The 16,283-nt window shown below is 34.0% G+C and overlaps 5 protein-coding genes across 5 annotated transcripts; 2 read left to right on the top strand and 3 right to left on the bottom strand.

Moving 5' to 3' along the window:
• Nucleotides 1–1,981: 1,981 nt before the first annotated feature.
• Nucleotides 1,982–2,431, bottom strand: LOC141684873 (uncharacterized). The gene has a single exon (XM_074490014.1). The coding sequence runs from the start codon at nucleotides 2,429–2,431 to the stop codon at nucleotides 1,982–1,984; it is 450 nt and encodes a 149-aa protein (XP_074346115.1).
• A 1,589-nt stretch (nucleotides 2,432–4,020) lies between these two features.
• LOC141684888 (uncharacterized) lies at nucleotides 4,021–5,769 on the bottom strand. The gene is made up of 3 exons (XM_074490028.1): nucleotides 4,791–5,769; nucleotides 4,339–4,545; nucleotides 4,021–4,283 (listed from the first exon to the last, which is right to left on the bottom strand). The coding sequence occupies exons 1-3, from the start codon at nucleotides 5,767–5,769 to the stop codon at nucleotides 4,021–4,023; spliced, it is 1,449 nt and encodes a 482-aa protein (XP_074346129.1).
• A 743-nt stretch (nucleotides 5,770–6,512) lies between these two features.
• Nucleotides 6,513–6,977, bottom strand: LOC141684894 (uncharacterized). Its single transcript, XM_074490034.1, has one exon. It carries the CDS (start codon nucleotides 6,975–6,977, stop codon nucleotides 6,513–6,515), a length of 465 nt encoding a protein of 154 aa, XP_074346135.1.
• A 1,634-nt stretch (nucleotides 6,978–8,611) lies between these two features.
• LOC141706819 (polyadenylate-binding protein, cytoplasmic and nuclear-like) lies at nucleotides 8,612–14,214 on the top strand. Its single transcript, XM_074509669.1, has 9 exons — nucleotides 8,612–8,786; nucleotides 9,389–9,457; nucleotides 9,536–9,772; nucleotides 9,865–9,933; nucleotides 10,034–10,161; nucleotides 10,509–10,667; nucleotides 10,910–11,068; nucleotides 12,911–13,405; nucleotides 13,618–14,214. The coding sequence occupies exons 1-7, from the start codon at nucleotides 8,669–8,671 to the stop codon at nucleotides 11,006–11,008; spliced, it is 879 nt and encodes a 292-aa protein (XP_074365770.1). The 5' UTR covers nucleotides 8,612–8,668; the 3' UTR covers nucleotides 11,009–11,068; nucleotides 12,911–13,405; nucleotides 13,618–14,214.
• LOC141684901 (putative nucleoredoxin 1) lies at nucleotides 12,917–14,010 on the top strand. Its single transcript, XM_074490039.1, has 2 exons — nucleotides 12,917–13,405; nucleotides 13,618–14,010. The coding sequence occupies exons 1-2, from the start codon at nucleotides 12,917–12,919 to the stop codon at nucleotides 14,008–14,010; spliced, it is 882 nt and encodes a 293-aa protein (XP_074346140.1).
• Nucleotides 14,215–16,283: the final 2,069 nt, after the last annotated feature.

Below are 16,283 nucleotides of genomic sequence, written 5' to 3' on the forward strand. Positions count from 1 at the left end.
ATTTTTAATATAATTAAAATTATTTAAAAATTTAAAAAATATTACAAGTACATAAAGATAAATATTTATAAACAAGAAAATGATCACATAAAACCTAATTCATATGTGAACTTATTTAAATCTATATACAAATATTAATTCATTAACTCAAAATTTTGAATTAAAATTTTATTGAATATATGTAAATATTATCATAATTTAAACTAAACTAATTACGTAAAAACTGTTTTATTTAAAATATAATATAATATACAAGTTATTTAAGAAAAACTAATATTCCACTTGTATTTTATTATCGAGACTAGTAGTCTATAGTACTTATGAAAAAATAACATTCTTATTCCCTAGTAATTTTTCCTAAATTTTTTGTAACTTATTTAATATTTAGGATTAAAATATTGTTTTTATGATTTTGCTCAAGATAATAATTTATAATAATTTAATAATTACTATTTTCTAACCTTTTTTCTATTTGTATATTTTTTACTAGAAAAGAAAGTTATATATTGTACTTATTTTTTCAAAGAAAGAAAATATATGTATATACACTTGTATCTAGAAAATGTGTCCCTCAAATTTTTGTGTCATGTTTTGTCGAACACTTGTAACACCCTTATGCACCGTTCTGGATGTATATATATATTGCTCATAATTTTAACGATGTATATATATATTGCTCATAATTTTAACGTATTACAACATAACACACCTATGTATATAAGACTAGAATTTTTTGCCTGTTTTGTAAGGTGTCCAGTTAATTTTTTTTATTTGACGTAATTATTTTGTTAGTGTTACAAAAATTTGTTTTTCAGATAATTTATAACGATAGTTTAAGGCGCCTTTTGTTTTGCTTAAAAAATTTGCATTCCATCGCTAATAATATTTTATTTTTTTGAAAAGATACTGTTATTTGTGTAATCCTAATTCTTATTTAGAGAATGTTTGTAAATATTAAGAAATAATATTAAATAAAATTGCATTTAAAATGAAAGTAGGAGAAGTACAGTCTGAGTGGCATCTATACTATAATATAATAATCGGAATGAGGTATAATTTGGTATGACTTTTTTTGTTGGTTTGGTTATCCCCATTTATGACTGTTAGATCTTTTTAATCAAATGATCAGAAACGTTAGATTCAAATACTAAAAGAATATACACTACTCAAACTCCCTGATTCGAACCCCGCCAACAATATATATATATATATATATATATATATTATTTGCACACTACTGAAACTACCAGGTTCAAACCCCACCAAAAGCAAATATTTATATTATTATTTATACACTACCCCGGATTTATGTTCGAATCTTTTCGGCAACAAATAGTTATATTATTATTTATAAATATACTAATAAGGTAATGATTCAAAAAGAAATTTATTATAATTTTAAATAATATAAAAATAATAAAGAAGACCCGTGCGATGCACGGGTTGTGAAACTAGTATATATAAAAGTAGCAATCTTCATTTGAAAGATAAATTATTTAGGCAAAAATAAATTAAATAGTTAGCACATTCCATCATTCCCAGATAATATCTCTTAATAATAATCTGACAAACTTCAGAATCTATTACACAAGTCTAAAGTTGGCTTGTAAGTGAAAGACACAAACTCCAACACCTGGGAAGAGAGGAGCACTTGCTTTTTTTTTTTAATCAAAGAAACAATTTTATTAATCAAAATAATTAGACCTAAGTGTCTCCAACAAAAACATTGGAGGAGACAAACTTTCAACAAAGCTATTAGACTCACAAGGGATTCTTGCTAAACAATGAGCAACCATGTTTGCCTGCTTTCTAATATAACTAATCTTAACCTCATTTCTTACTTTAAGAAACTCTCTGAAATAACTAATCAAGTCACCCATCTCTAGAAGATTGATGTTGCCCGAATTGATTACATTAATATTGATCAAAGAATCACTCTCTAATGTTATTCGAGTTGTTGTGGAAACCTCCTTTACCCACTTTAGTGCCTCAACTTCCCAACTAGTTCTGCCTCCATCACCGAAACACACTCTCCAAACCTTACTGTTTTCCCCTTTACATATTGACCTTGGTGATTCCTCATCACCATACCAATAGAAAAAAAATCCTCTCCTTCATACACTGAAACATCCACGTTCACTTTGAGTTCTCCAGTTGCAGGTGGGCACCATTTGTTAACTTCCTGGTTTGAGCTCGATCTTGTAGGTCGTATGTTGGGGCAATGTTTCCTCTGAGCTAACTGCCATTCTGAGATTTGTCTCGAACTCCACTGCATTGCAAACTCAGGTGTCAACAGTTTTCCTTCAAATATTTTCTGATTTCTCGCAAACCACACAGCCCATAGAATTGTAGCAATCTTCACTAAGCTGTCCCCAGACTCTGTACTCAGCTTCCTGAACAACCGATCAGATACATACTCAACTTCATTCATGTCATTTGAAATTCCCACTATTTGCCAACAGGTTTTAGCAAAACCACAGTCGAAAAATAAATGACACATATGTTCTATATTCCCTACACACATGGCACAACCTATTGGAACAGGGACCCCTCTTCCTTGCAGTAAAATCCTAACATCAATATTACCACGACAGAACCTCCAGAGAAAGATTGTATTCGATGAGGGACTTCTACTCGCCAGATTTTGTTCCAACCTTTTGACTGTTGAACCTCTCCTTCACCAACATGGTTTTTATGCCATTGCTGATAACCCGATTTGACAGAGTACTGTCCATCTTTAGTATGGACCCAGGCCAACCTGTCTTTAGCACCCATCCATGGAATTCGAGTATTCAGAATGAGTTCAGCATCCTCTCAGTCAAAATGTGTTCTAACTTTAGCCTCATCCCAACTAAGTCTATTAACTTGGAAAAATTCACATACCTTCATGTTTAAGGCTTCACTACTACACATTTCTTGATCAACACACAAACTTTCTTTTCCTCTCAACCATCTGTCTTTACCTATACATATCGATCGACCATCACCTATCACCCATCTTAATCCTTTTTTCAATTCCTCCTTCGCTTCCCAGATACCCGACCAGGTATAACTAGCTCCTCCCGTTCTTTTCGCTTGAAGTAGATGACCATTAGGATAATATTTTGCCTTTAACACTCGTGAAACGAGGGCCTCTGGATTTCTAATCAAATTTCAACACTGTTTTCCCAAAAGTGCTAAATTGAAATCGTGGAGGTCTCTAAAACCCAGACCTCCCCTGCTTTTTGACATACTCATTCTGGTCCAAGCTAGCCAGTTTATTCCTTTTTTATTGGATTGATTCGATCTTCACCAATATGCATTCATCAGTCTTTCAATTTCCTGGCACAACGTCTTTGGAATCAGAAAGCAGGACATAGTATAGGCTGGAATTTCTTGGGCAACGTTTTTTAACATCACTGCTTTTCCTGCCCGAGATAACAACTTAGAGTCCCAACTTTGTATTCGCGGAAACACCTTATCCTTCAGGTATCTAAACACTACTTTTTTTGATCTACCAATGATTGATGGCAACCCTAAATATCGACTGTCACCTATATCATTTGCAACTCCCAGAACTTGCTTAATTTCTAGCTGCTTATCCCTTCGTACATTTGAACTGAAGAACACTGCTGACTTCTGAAAATTTACTGCCTGACCAGAAAATGATTCGTATGAGTTCAACAGATCCTTGATTGAGTTAGCTTCAACAGCTGTAGCCTTAAAGAACAAGAAGTTGTCGTCTGCAAATAATAAATGAGTACTCGATGGGGCTGATCTGCAGACACGACAACCGTGAATTTGCCCATTCGTAGTAGCATTCCTCAAAGACAGTGACAGTCCTTCCACGCATAATAAAAACAAATAAGGAGATAGTGGATCTCCTTGACGGAGTCCTCTATTCGGAATGATAGGGCCTATCATCGAACCTTGAAAAGAAATAGAATAGGACACTGACGTTACACATAACATCATCCACTTGATCCACTTCTCCGAGAACCCCATCCTTTCCATTATGTGCCTTAAATATTCTCAACGAACTCAATCATATGCTTTGCTGATATCAAGCTTGAGTGCCACTTCCCCTTCTTGACCACTATTCTTCCGTTTCATATGGCGCAATACCTCGAAAGCTACCAGAACATTATCAGTGATATTACGACCAGGAACAAATACAGATTGTTCATCTAAGATGAGTACATGAAGAATCTGTTGAAATCTGTTAGCCAATACTTTAACCACTATTTTGTAGAGGATATTGCACAATGCTATTGGTCTCAGATCTTTGCATTCCTCAACGTTATCTTTTTTATGGAATCAAAACTAGCGTTGTGTCATTTACGTCAGCTGAGAAATTACACTCTTCAAGCCACTGCTGACAGCATTGATAAACCTCCCTTCCTACCAGTTTCCAGAAATATTGGAAAAAGGCTCGATTTAGCCCGTCTGAACCGCTTGCCTTATCTGGATGCATACTCCTAACTGCTTCTGTGAATTCTTTGAAGGTGAGATTAGCAGTTAACATATCATTTTGGGCATCCATGACCTTTATCTCTTCCTCGAAATCTGGTATCACCGAGTTATGTTTTGTACCAACAAATACTTGTGTATAGTATTTCCTCGGCAAACTACATAGGTCCTCATGCTTTGTCACTAGATTACCTTCCTCATTCTTGAGAGCAGGAATATAGTTTATTTTCTTCCTTTTTAAAGCCGTGGCATGAAAAAATTTAGAATTTGTATCCCCCCCTCAAGCCAGAAAACCTTTGCCCGCTGTTTCCAATATAGTTCTTCATGCATGAGCAACTCACCAAGTTTTTCTTTCTCCTCAAAATACAAATGTATACCATCATCATCCTCTCTATCTTTCAGGCCTTCAATTATTTCTTTCTGCTTCGATACTTTCTCTCTGAATTTGTGAAAGAAAGTCCTCCCCCATTCTGCCATAAAAGACGAGATCGATATCAATTTAGGGAGAAGATGAACTGCTGGGAGACTCTTCCAAAATTCAGCTACCTTTGTTTGAAATTTAGCTTCCTTCAACCACGTGTTCTCAAACTTAAAGCGAAATTGCTTTTTTGAAATCACTGTGTTAACCAACTCTATGTTTATAGGATCATGATCTGACACTATAGTATGAGATACTGAGAGAGTGCATAATGGAAACATATGCCACCATGAATCTGTAGCAAATGCTTTGTCTAACTTTTCCCGAACCCAGTCGCTTGTCCCCTTACTCTTTTCCCAAGTGAAATTCCCTCCTTTCAACTCTAACTCTGATAGGTTACAGTCTTCTATCGCACTCTTAAACCCGTTTAGTAGTCGTTGAGGGTGCAGATGTTTACCTTTTTTGTCCTCCAGGTATAACATATCGTTGAAATCTCCAAAAATGCACCAGGGAAGCTGCGAGCTAGAAGCTAAAGACCTTATAAAATCCCACGACTCTTGTCTTCTTTCCCTTTCTGGAAAACCGTAGAAGCAAGTTAACTTCCAACATAAATTACGACCCTCCTTAACCTCGAGGTCGATATGATTTTGAGACGAACTCATCACTGCACAAGACATATTATGTTTCCAAAAAATTACCAGACCACCACTCCTCCCTACTCTATCAACTGAGAAAAAGTTTGTAAAACCCAACTTCGAAGCAAGAGCTTCTATTTTATTTCTAACAGCTAAAGTTTCTGATAAGAATAATAAATCAGGCTTTTGGGAACGTATGACGTCCTTGAGTACCCGAACTGTCCGAGGCTGGCCCACTCCTCGATAGTTCCATCCTACTAGAATCATGGCGAACGGCTGGCTTGCCTCGCAAGCTCATCCGATGTGTTGTCTGTAGATGCTGAAAAATCCCCGACAGAAATAACAACCTCTCTTTGGTTAACCCCTTTTTGCGGTCCAATATTTTGCAAGCCCGTATATGCGTCCATAATATCAGCCTCATTTAATACACTTCGCCTTCTTTTTCGTTCCTCCAATTGTAAGATCTCATTATCCTCATCATTTAATTCATACAGTGCATTTGAATTATTTGAAAAACCCTGTAAATTAGCTTTTGATGTTGAGTTTGTTACGTTGCTGACTGTATTTCCTCCGTACTCTATCAGACTCCTATATTCACTCCTTTTACTTATCTCTTTTCCTTTTTTTGAAATCTTTCCCTCGTACTGATTTTCCTGATTATTCGCTCGACCAATCCTCGCTTCCCACGTGTCATCGTCTTCCTCCATGAGCCATTTGCTCTGCAACTGATTCACTGATCTTCTTACTGAAGCTCTCAACCAACTGCCCCACTCTTTGACTCCCTCATTTCCTCTACTATCAATGAAATTTCTCAAAACCTATCTGTGTGAGTAACCAACCCACATGAGAAACAAAATTCCCCTAAGCGTTCATACTTACATGTCACCACAATCTCCGTACCATCCTTCCTTACTATTCTTTTTTTACGCTTGAGTGGTTTTCTCACATCGAGCTTTATCTGCACCCTCATATATTCCCTCCATATAGACTAGTTGTTCTTTGCATCATATTCAATAAACTCCAAAGAAATTCCCAAGCTGTTTACCAATCGACTCCATCATCAGTCCCATTGGAAGATCATGAATTTGAATCCATATTTTTAAGGACCAGAGTTTAACCTTTGTAGGATTTTCTCCCATGCCTATAGGTTCCAGAATCATCATAATATTATCGAAAGACCAAGGACCTCCTTTCATCACCCACTGCATATCTTCCTTATGAAAAAATTGGAACAAGAAAATACCATTATCCAATTCCTTAATGTTGATGCCCATTGTTGGCTTCCATACATCTGCAATTTTTGACTTGAAAGCTCTAACATTTACATTCTTTTCCGTCAATAGTCTCCCTACCAGGCAAAGCTGATAACGATTTGCTCCCTCTTCAATGTCTCCCTCCAGAACAAACCCTTCATTCTCCTCTTCCTCAATCCCAAGTCCTGCCATCTGAACATCTATGTCTTCAAAATCCGCCATTAGTTTAACTAAAAAGAAACTCTCACAATACTCTAAACTGAATTTTGGAGAGAAAAGCCAAGACTCTCACATGTGTTACTGGAGAGAAAAATGCACAAATGTTTGCAAATGCAGCTCTTAATTTAGCTCATATGGATGGTTCATTACTTGAAATTCATGTGTATATCACATTATCACTATCTTAATACGATTCTTCTAGATTGTCCTATGAGAGACAGAGCACTTGCTTTCTGTTTAGCTTTTTGAGTAAGAGGTATTAACTGCTTCTTTTCAGCGCTCTATTTACTTCATAAAAAGATTTGTTTAATGCTTCAAAATTGTTATATAACTCCCTAAGTACGTGCTTGGAATTTTTTTCTCTTACATATTACATGTGTTAACATAATAACTTATTTATGTTGTCGCTGGGAAGCAAATGTTCAAAATGACTAAAGCCTCCGAAATCATATTACAGATTATTTAATGATTATTTAATTAGGATTTAGAGTTTTTAATTATTTTTGGATATTTCAAACTTTTAAATGCATAAAATAATAACTTTACGCCTTTTCCCATTTTTTTTTGGAATTTTTTGGGCTTTCAGGTTTCTTTTCGTGTTTTAATCAAATTGTTTGGATGGATTTCTAATAATTTTTTTTATTTAAAAAATAATAATTTTATTTTTTTTTCAAAATTTTCATATATTTTTTGAATTTTTTGTTAAATAATTAAGGTTGTTTGAAATTTTTTAATTAGTTAGTTATTTGTTTTAAAGCTTGTTTCATCTAGGTCTACCGGGTGAAATGTATGTAAATTAATTTCACTTTCTTCATAACGGTGCTCTCAAGCTCTAAAAAGACCAAAAACAAATAATAATTATTACAAATTTGACACAATTTTATTTCAAACATTTGAGTCCAAAAATTAGATGAAAGTATTATATCTCGTCATTTTCTTAAAAAAAACGAGCAAAGTATTATATTATGAATTTTTCTAGTGTGTGCCCATGGGCACATGCTAAGAGTTAATTGATGAGGTCCACAAAATATTGGTGGAGATAATGATGGACCCCTGCATACACAAAAATCTCATCAATAAAAATTTTACAACTCATCAATCACACTTTCTTAGTATGTGTCCATTAGATAAACCGTTATATTATAGAGAAATGGACCAAAATGTCATTTCTGGGTGTTAAATGACCAAAAATATTATTTTTGAAAATAATGGTCCAAAATGTCAATTCATAACGAAACTTCGTCTAGAGTTTTGTATTTTTTTTTCAAATTTGAAAACGCTACATCGTGTAGCGTTTTGGCACTTTACTTTTTTTTTTTTTTATTTCTTTTATAATGTGAAAAATGCTAGATGAAGTAGTTTTTTGGGGCCAAAACGCTACATGATGTACCGTTTGGAACCAAAACGCTACTTTATATAACGTTTTGTACATATAAAAAAACCAAAGTACCAAAACGTTACAAGATATAGCGTTTTGGGTCTTATACATAAACGTTACACGATGTACCATTTTCAAGTGACATTTAGGGCTATTGTTTTCAAAAGTGACATTTTGGATTATTTTTAATCCAAAGTGATATTTAGGGTATCACCGGAACTTAAATCATATAATAGCCTATAAACCCATTATTATTTCAACCAAAAGTTACGGTGCTGGAGTGCTGAGAGTTGCTCATTTTAGATTGACAACAACAATGGCATTGAGTGGGGGTTTTGTGCGTGGGATTCGCATACTATCGAGATCAATTGAATGTAACAAGTCCTTTTCGCGTCTCAAATCAAGTCTAACTGCCCCCAAGCTATTCGTCAGCGGTACATATGTATATTTCTCCCCAAGCAAGTCTTGAGTCGGGTCGGGTCGGGTCGGGTTGCTTTGTTTTGATTTGATGCATCTCTAGTTCTGTTTAAGAAGTTATATCACTTGATGGGTAATCGTTTTTATATCGTTTTGTAGAGGAGTCCAAGATTTTGAATAAGTTGATTTCGTTAAGAATTGAATTAGAATAATTGAGTTCACGGTGACCTGGCTATTATATGCGAACAAGACTTGTGCCGGGTACCGAAAACATTAACTTCTCTAAATAAGTAAATATGAATTTCAAAGCCCTAGGTATTATAGGCCTCATAAAATGATTTCGACTTGGGCCACTCAAATCTCGGGCCAACTGAGTTTGTTGATTCTGAATGACGTTTTAACACAAGCAGGATCAAAATGTCAAGTACAGCATTTCTGTATTTCTATCTTGTAGTTTCTGAAATGCAATATTGCAAGTGACCATGCATGTACTCTACACTCTATTTATGAGTTATTAGGTATATATTGTACACAACTACTGGTATGGTTGGTTTAAATTTATACCACATGTCTGGCAATTACATTAAGAATGAGAATCTAACTAGTTCAACAATTGCAGGGGTCTCTCTTTGGACTACCGATGAAATGATTAGAGAAGCGTTTGCCCGCTTTGGAAATCTTGTTGAGGGTAATTCTTTTTCAAAAATAATTTATCCTGTTTTTAGGCATTTTTGTCTCAGTTGCTGTCAACGTTTCGATTTTGCAGCAAAAATTGTTAAAGATAGATTCTCTGGATTATCAAAGGGTTTTGCTATTGTTACCTATGATAATATTCAAGAAGCCGAGAAAGCTCGTACACGAATGAATCATAAACCTCTGGGGGGCTCTGTTCTTTTTGTCCAATCGGAGAGTGAATTTTTGAAGCAAGAACCCGAACCCGTCCCCATTCCTAAATCCGGCTGCTCTGTGTATTTGAACTTAGATGACTTGGATGAATCTCAAGGCATTATATCATTCTATTTAAATATGAGATATTATAGCAATGCATAAGTTTTCCTTTTTGAAGAATGACTGGTTATTTTGCTTTTTATGTAGGGGTGTTAGATTTATCTACCGAGGATAAGCTTCGAGAAGCATTTGCCCCTTTTGGGAATGTTTTGGAGGGTAAAACCTTTTAAAATAACTTACTTTTCCAGGCTTTCCCAGCCCTGAAAAAAAATTTATGTTGTTCTGTCAAATTAATGGCATACTGTTGAATTTACAGCAAGAATCTTGAGAGCCAGACCACCCTACACACATTTAAAGGGATCAGCTTTCGTTAGGTATGGTACTAGAGAAGAAGCCGAGAAGGCTCAGGATGCACTGGATGACAATTGTTTGGGCCACCACACTGTTGATCCTATAATATTTTGGTTTCTTCTTTGTTTTTCATAAAATTTGTAGAATGTATCGCATGTGTGATGTGTCCATATGAGTATAACTTTAATTGCAAAGAACACAGAAAGATATACATTGTAGGCTCTGCGTAGTTTTTGCATAACCTTTGCTTTATTTCATCAATTTTGTTTTTCCTTCTTTATTTTATTGGTAACATGAAAAATGTATTCTGGTAAAACTTGTATGTTTTTTAACATTTACAAATAAACCTCGATTAATGTAATGGCCAACCATGCAATGGGGTATTTTACCCTATAGTTATTAAGTCTTGTAAAACTGAAACATTAAACTTTTGTGGACAGGATATACCAAAAGTGTACACTACCATACAGAAGCTGAAGCTGGAAACTGCTAAGGCTGAAGTGAAGAAACAGATTATTAGAAAAGGAGACGTCATTAGTTTGAAGGACCTTCTCTTCACCAGTAACAGGGATTACCTGGTCAAGAATAACAAAGAATATGTATGTGCTGTTTATTATGACTCGTGGTTCCTACGTTTACTTGTATATATGTACGCATATAAATGTGTGTGTGTGTGTATCTTAGAGTTTGTTTTGGTGTCACTTTGCATCACAAAGTTATAGTAGAAACAATATGGCTAAAAGTAACCATTTGAGTTACATTTTAGGAATAATAATGCTAGCAGGCAAGGTGTAATCCGCATTATCATATTTTCTGATCATATTCATGACACTCTTTTTAGATCAAAGCTGAGAAGTTGGAAGGCAAAGTCATTGTTATATACTTTCTGCCATTGTATGTTATTAGAGCAGAAGATGAAGCAGCAGCTAAGCATCCTTAATTGAAAACATTGTTGGCAACCCCTGAGCGTGATTATGTCATTTCTAACAAAGGAGATAAGGTTTGGTTATCTTTGATGACTTGATGTCTTGATTATGAGTTAATTGAACTTCTCTTTTGTTATTATGCTATATGCCTATTTGCAAGACCCCTTTGGTACATTTAATTGAACTTGTATATTATGTATATTAACAAGGGCCTGTGGAAATTAGGCAATGACAATGTCAAATGTACTAAACATATTACAATTAAAGGTATATTTTCTTAACAGAGTGTCCCTCTGTTGTTTTATTCGACTCGCGAAGCTCGTTTTCTTTGTACTCCATCGCTGTGACTCTTCCTTGTCTGAAATATCCTCATCCACTGTTGGACGTCTTCTTCTACGCCTTGATGAGAATGATCCAGAGGATTTCTCAGGGAACGAATTTCATCCTGGTACTCGGAAGAAAATCAACCTTCTGAGACCTCATTGAGTTCTCTTTGCAACCTTAATATTACCTTTTTCTTTGATTTTTTCAGCTAGAGTTCTTTGTTCCTTCTCTACATTTTCGAGCTCCATATCGACGTCGTTAGTGTTGACCGGAGCTTGCTCTTTCGTAGCTCATTTGTTTTTTAGCTTTATTTTCTCCAAGTGAAGTTGTACTTCACTCAACAAAACTTTTTTGCCTTGAGCCGTTTCTACCAACATTATTTCATCCTTTCGAGGCCTTTTTCTTCCATGAGGCGGCTCCAATTGAGTCGGCCTCTTACTGGAAATTGTATCAAACATGTGAAAAAACACCCCTAAAAAGTAATAAAAAAATGAGTGGAATGGAAGTAATATTTTACGGCTATAATGTTGCTCGTTTCGTAGGTTTAGAATAACAATGACATTGAGCGGGGGTTTTGTGCGTGGGATTCGCATAATATCGAGATCAATTGAATGTAACAAGTTCTTTTTGCGTTTCAAATCGAGTCTATCGAGATCAATTGAATGTAACAAGTTTTTTTTGCGTCTCAAATGGAGTCTAACTGCCCCCAAGCTATTTGTTAGTTGTATGTATGTAGAATTTTCCCATTGTTATTTTAGCCCTAAGCAAGTCTTGGGGGTCGGGTTGCTTTGCTTTGATTTGATGCATCTCTAGTTCTGTTCAAGAAGTTAAATCATTTAAGAGTGTCCCTCTGATGATAGTTCATCAGGTCATATTAAACTGAAATGTATTCGTTCGACAATATATATTCTATTCCTTATTTGCAAACCCTCATACTGGACTCTGGAGGGTATCTGTTCTAAATATGGAGTTTCTTCACTGGGCTTTTGGTCTGGGGCTCTTGCTTTCCTTTCAGGCCCATAATATATAACTCCCCATAATATAACTTCTTTTCTTTACTGGGCCTAGGGGCCAGGACCAACAGTGACCATACCTGTAACAGTAAAATTACAATAGAATTCTCTTAGATACATCTTGATTAAGTAGACTTGGCATATAAACAACACGAAATTTGCGTGACATTGGTTTAGGATAACAGTCACTGTAATCTCATGAAATCTCTATGTTTCAATGTTTAAATATTTTTAGCTCCATTAATCCCTAGCTAATGATCTGATTAAAGGTGTGCTGTATTCTAAGTTCTGAGAAGAATTCTTACTATATTTCATGGATTTGTGGTAAAAAAAAAATTGGAATTCTATTCTCTTCTTTTCTATGCCTATTACAATTTTCTGTTGGAATTGTAATCTTGTTATTGTTAAAAGGCCAGATCTCACTTTACAGTCCTTTATTTTGCTGAGAACAGCAAAGTTCAATAGTAAATTCAACCTTTGTATTTTCCTTCCCCCCTCCTTCCGTTATACGAAAGGAGGAATAGCGAATTTTCATTATTATTTACTAATTCAATTTTCGCGATGTGCTTGTACTGACAGGTACCAATGGACGCTCTCGAGGAAAAGATTGTGGCCCTTTATTTTTATCATGCTAAATATGCCAACCATAATCTTACCGAAACTCTTAAGTTTGCGAAAACAAAAAATAATGACAAATTTGAGGTTGTGCTCATCTACGTAGTAGATCCAGGCCTCTGTGATTGGAAAAGTAACAGTAAAGAATTATTTTGGGAAGTGTTCAAGACTATGCCTTGGTTGGCGCTGCCATTTAGAGACGAGTGTTGTTGGAAGTTGAGGCGTGTTTTCAAGCTCTCATATGATTATGAAGGGGATCCTAATGAGCTTGTGATCATTGGCCCCCATGCAGAATACATTGAACCACATGGTGCTAATATCTTGTCAGAGTATGGTATTTCAGCATACCCATTCACATTTAAAAAAGCTCTGGAGTTGGAGACTGAAAAGATAAAGCATCTGAAGCTGGAGATGCTGTGGGATAAGAACACTGTGTTTAGAAGGAACAATGGGTCCCAGGTGAGTTATTTTGATCTTCTGGTGCATGTTTTAAACTTGTTAAGCTATCTTTATTTAGCTCAAACTAAGTTCTCAGAAAAGTCCATAGTTGAGGCTGTAGTTAAGTTGCAATTTACAGATACACAACTTATAGCTTCAATAGTTTTCAGATTGCAGCATTTCTTTTTAGCTTTTTTTCCCTCCACACTAACTTGTCAATCTGATTCTGAAAGGTTTCCTTTTCTGAACTTTCTGGGAAAAGAGTCATTCTGGTTCTTGAAAGGATCTGCATGAAGCGCGATTTTTGTGAAAGTTCGCCAAATGCCTATTTCATAAATATGTTAAGAGGAAGGTATCTCCTGACGAAGGGTACAGATGATGAGTTCGAAGTGATCCGCATTTTAGAAGACAATCTGGAATATTCCACTAGTCTACCCTTTGGCCTTGAAGATAAGCGTTGTTTGGCATCACCTGAAAGGGACCTTGGACATAATGATTGGATATCGTGCCTTGCAAGTGAGTTGAAAGAAAATATATGCTCATCTGATTATTGGTATGGCAGGTCCATTGATGAATTATACGTATTTCTTCCCATCTTGGCATTCAATCGGATGGAAGACTTGTAAGAAAAGCAATCATTCCTTCAGTTGAGGATATGAAGTTCCCCTTTTATGCTGATGGTTTAGAAAATGAGATTTTATCTCAGTTAACTCAGCTAATGATTTAACTATTGACTCTTCTACGAACTGTGTTATTGTGCCACAGAAACAGTGACAACTTCCCTTGCAGGGGGGACTATTAAATTAATGTAATACTTATAAAATTCTCTATGGTTAAGTCCTTATTTTGTAGTTAACTATATAACTAGCATAATAACCCGTGCGAGACACGGGTCATTTTCTAGAGTTTTTTTAAACATCACACAATTATAATGTTTTTTAGAGCAATTCCAACAATATCATCTTGAGTCAAATTTTGAAGAAATGTAGATAAACTTTCTCTCCAACAAGTTTCATGTCCTCCTCTATAATATTAAAAGTTTCGAATGTTTCCTCATTTTAAGGAGTGAATATCCCATCAACTATTATTATATTATATTTTTCTTACCCGTTATTTTATATTTAATGAATGAATATAAACAGGGTAGTAAGTGTACGTTTAAAACGAAACGATTAAACTTAATCTGTAGAATGCCGTTAGTATGTTTACAAATAAAAAGCTAAAAATTAACATACATGTTGAATACAGAGTTGACCAAAATCTTGAATTTTATTTAAATAAACTCTATGTACTGCTCTATATTATTACTGAGTTCACTACTAACTTACAATTGACATACTCAATTTAAAAAGATAAAAAATGCATAACTGAAGTCAGAATGTCTTGCAATCATAATATACAATAATGTAAAATTTACATTATTATTAATATTAAAGTTGATTTTAATGAAAAATATTAGTTTTTGAAATTTAACGTATGTACGTATCATGTATGTATGGGAAAATGTTAGTTTTTTATTTACACTACTGTTAAGAAAGTAAGATTAAGTTATATGTATATGTGTGTGTTAGCATGTAAATTATTGTATGTTATATCTCTTAGTAAATTATGATGGTTTCAATTATTTATATGCTAAATATCTGATTTATGTACATGTATAATCATTATTAACATCTAGTGAGATAATTGATTACTCCCTCCGTCCCGACCAATTATTTACATTTGGTTTGGGCACGGAGGTTAAAAAATATGTATAAAGTAGTGAAAAAGAGAAACAAAAGTTAGTGAAGTAATGTGGTCCGTTGATTTTTAATGTATAAAAAGGAGATAGTGGGGAAAAAGTAGTGTGAAAAGGGAAAAAAAGTGGGAAAGTGGTGGGACTCATTTACTATTTTTGGTAAGTTTTGAAATGTAAAGAATTGGATGGGACATCCAAAAAAGGAAAGTGTAAGGAAATGGTTGGGACATAGGGAGTATTAACTAACATGCATTTATAATTATTCAAAAATTAAAATTATGTAATAAATAAATTGCTATTATTTATATATGATATTCACATTATCACCGACAAACAATCCATATCAATTTTTAACCCAACCACGTATCAATCATGGTTGTAACATAAAAATGAATTATATATTTTTAGAACTTATTATTGATATTCATGATTTTTTTCAAGAATTCGAAAGAAAAATTGTAATTATATCGTTATTTAAACTGTTTTTAAGTTTCTTTCATTACGACTCTAATATTTTTTTATATAATAATTTGATATCATTTTATATTATTCTCCTAAAATTAAAAAATTTCAGTTCGATAAAGTTTTATAAATATCAGTTGAACTGGTTAATTCTTTCAAATTACTGAACAATATATGTTTTTTTCCTTAAATAATATAAAATACATTGATTCAAATGCTACAATATCGTATAGATATAACTTTAATTTGAATAATTCAAAATATTAAAATAATTCAAAATATCTGTACAATATTATCTTGATCAATGAATATTGTTGACCTAAAAGAATTCATTTTTAAAAGCTAGTTTTTTAAAGTGAAAAATGAAAAATAAATCGATTTAGTATATCATTGTAGTTTTAACAAATCTCGTGAGATCTCATTTCAAATTTCAAATATTCTTAAAATCGGGACAAATCCCAAAAATAATAATACGTTACCAGTGAAGTTAGTAATTTTAATATAAATAATCAATTGACTTGATCCTATAAATACCTCAAACACATTAATTTATATTAACATAAGATATTAAAAAATTTCACATTATTGGTAAGATATTCTCGCCGAGCTTATAATTTTAATTTATTAAACGTAGAATGTGACGCTGTTTTTCGGCCGGGTCATGTAGTCAAATTTCGAGTATTTTTTGAACAATGGGTC

The sequence above is a fragment of the Apium graveolens genome, chromosome 2 (assembly GCF_009905375.1).
Source record: "Apium graveolens cultivar Ventura chromosome 2, ASM990537v1, whole genome shotgun sequence".
Classification (NCBI taxonomy): domain Eukaryota; kingdom Viridiplantae; phylum Streptophyta; class Magnoliopsida; order Apiales; family Apiaceae; genus Apium; species Apium graveolens.

Bases quoted from the DNA above. Each gene is read 5' to 3' on its own strand.
- LOC141684888 (XM_074490028.1), bottom strand. From the start codon at position 5,769: ATGATTCTAGTAGGATGGAACTATCGAGGAGTGGGCCAGCCTCGGACA. The intron at 4,546-4,790 runs GTGAGTTGCTCA...CGGTGATACCAG, and splicing joins TGAGGAGAAAGAAAAACTTG to ATTTCGAGGAAGAGATAAAG. The intron at 4,284-4,338 runs GTAATTTCTCAG...TCCATAAAAAAG, and splicing joins TCAGCAGTGGCTTGAAGAGT to ATAACGTTGAGGAATGCAAA.
- LOC141684894 (XM_074490034.1), bottom strand. From the start codon at position 6,977: ATGGCGGATTTTGAAGACATAGATGTTCAGATGGCAGGACTTGGGATT.
- LOC141706819 (XM_074509669.1), top strand. From the start codon at position 8,669: ATGGCATTGAGTGGGGGTTTTGTGCGTGGGATTCGCATACTATCGAGA. The intron at 9,773-9,864 runs GCATTATATCAT...CTTTTTATGTAG, and splicing joins TGACTTGGATGAATCTCAAG to GGGTGTTAGATTTATCTACC. The intron at 10,162-10,508 runs GTTGATCCTATA...TTTTGTGGACAG, and splicing joins ATTGTTTGGGCCACCACACT to GATATACCAAAAGTGTACAC.
- LOC141684901 (XM_074490039.1), top strand. From the start codon at position 12,917: ATGGACGCTCTCGAGGAAAAGATTGTGGCCCTTTATTTTTATCATGCT. The intron at 13,406-13,617 runs GTGAGTTATTTT...TGATTCTGAAAG, and splicing joins GAAGGAACAATGGGTCCCAG to GTTTCCTTTTCTGAACTTTC.
- LOC141684873 (XM_074490014.1), bottom strand. From the start codon at position 2,431: ATGAATGAAGTTGAGTATGTATCTGATCGGTTGTTCAGGAAGCTGAGT.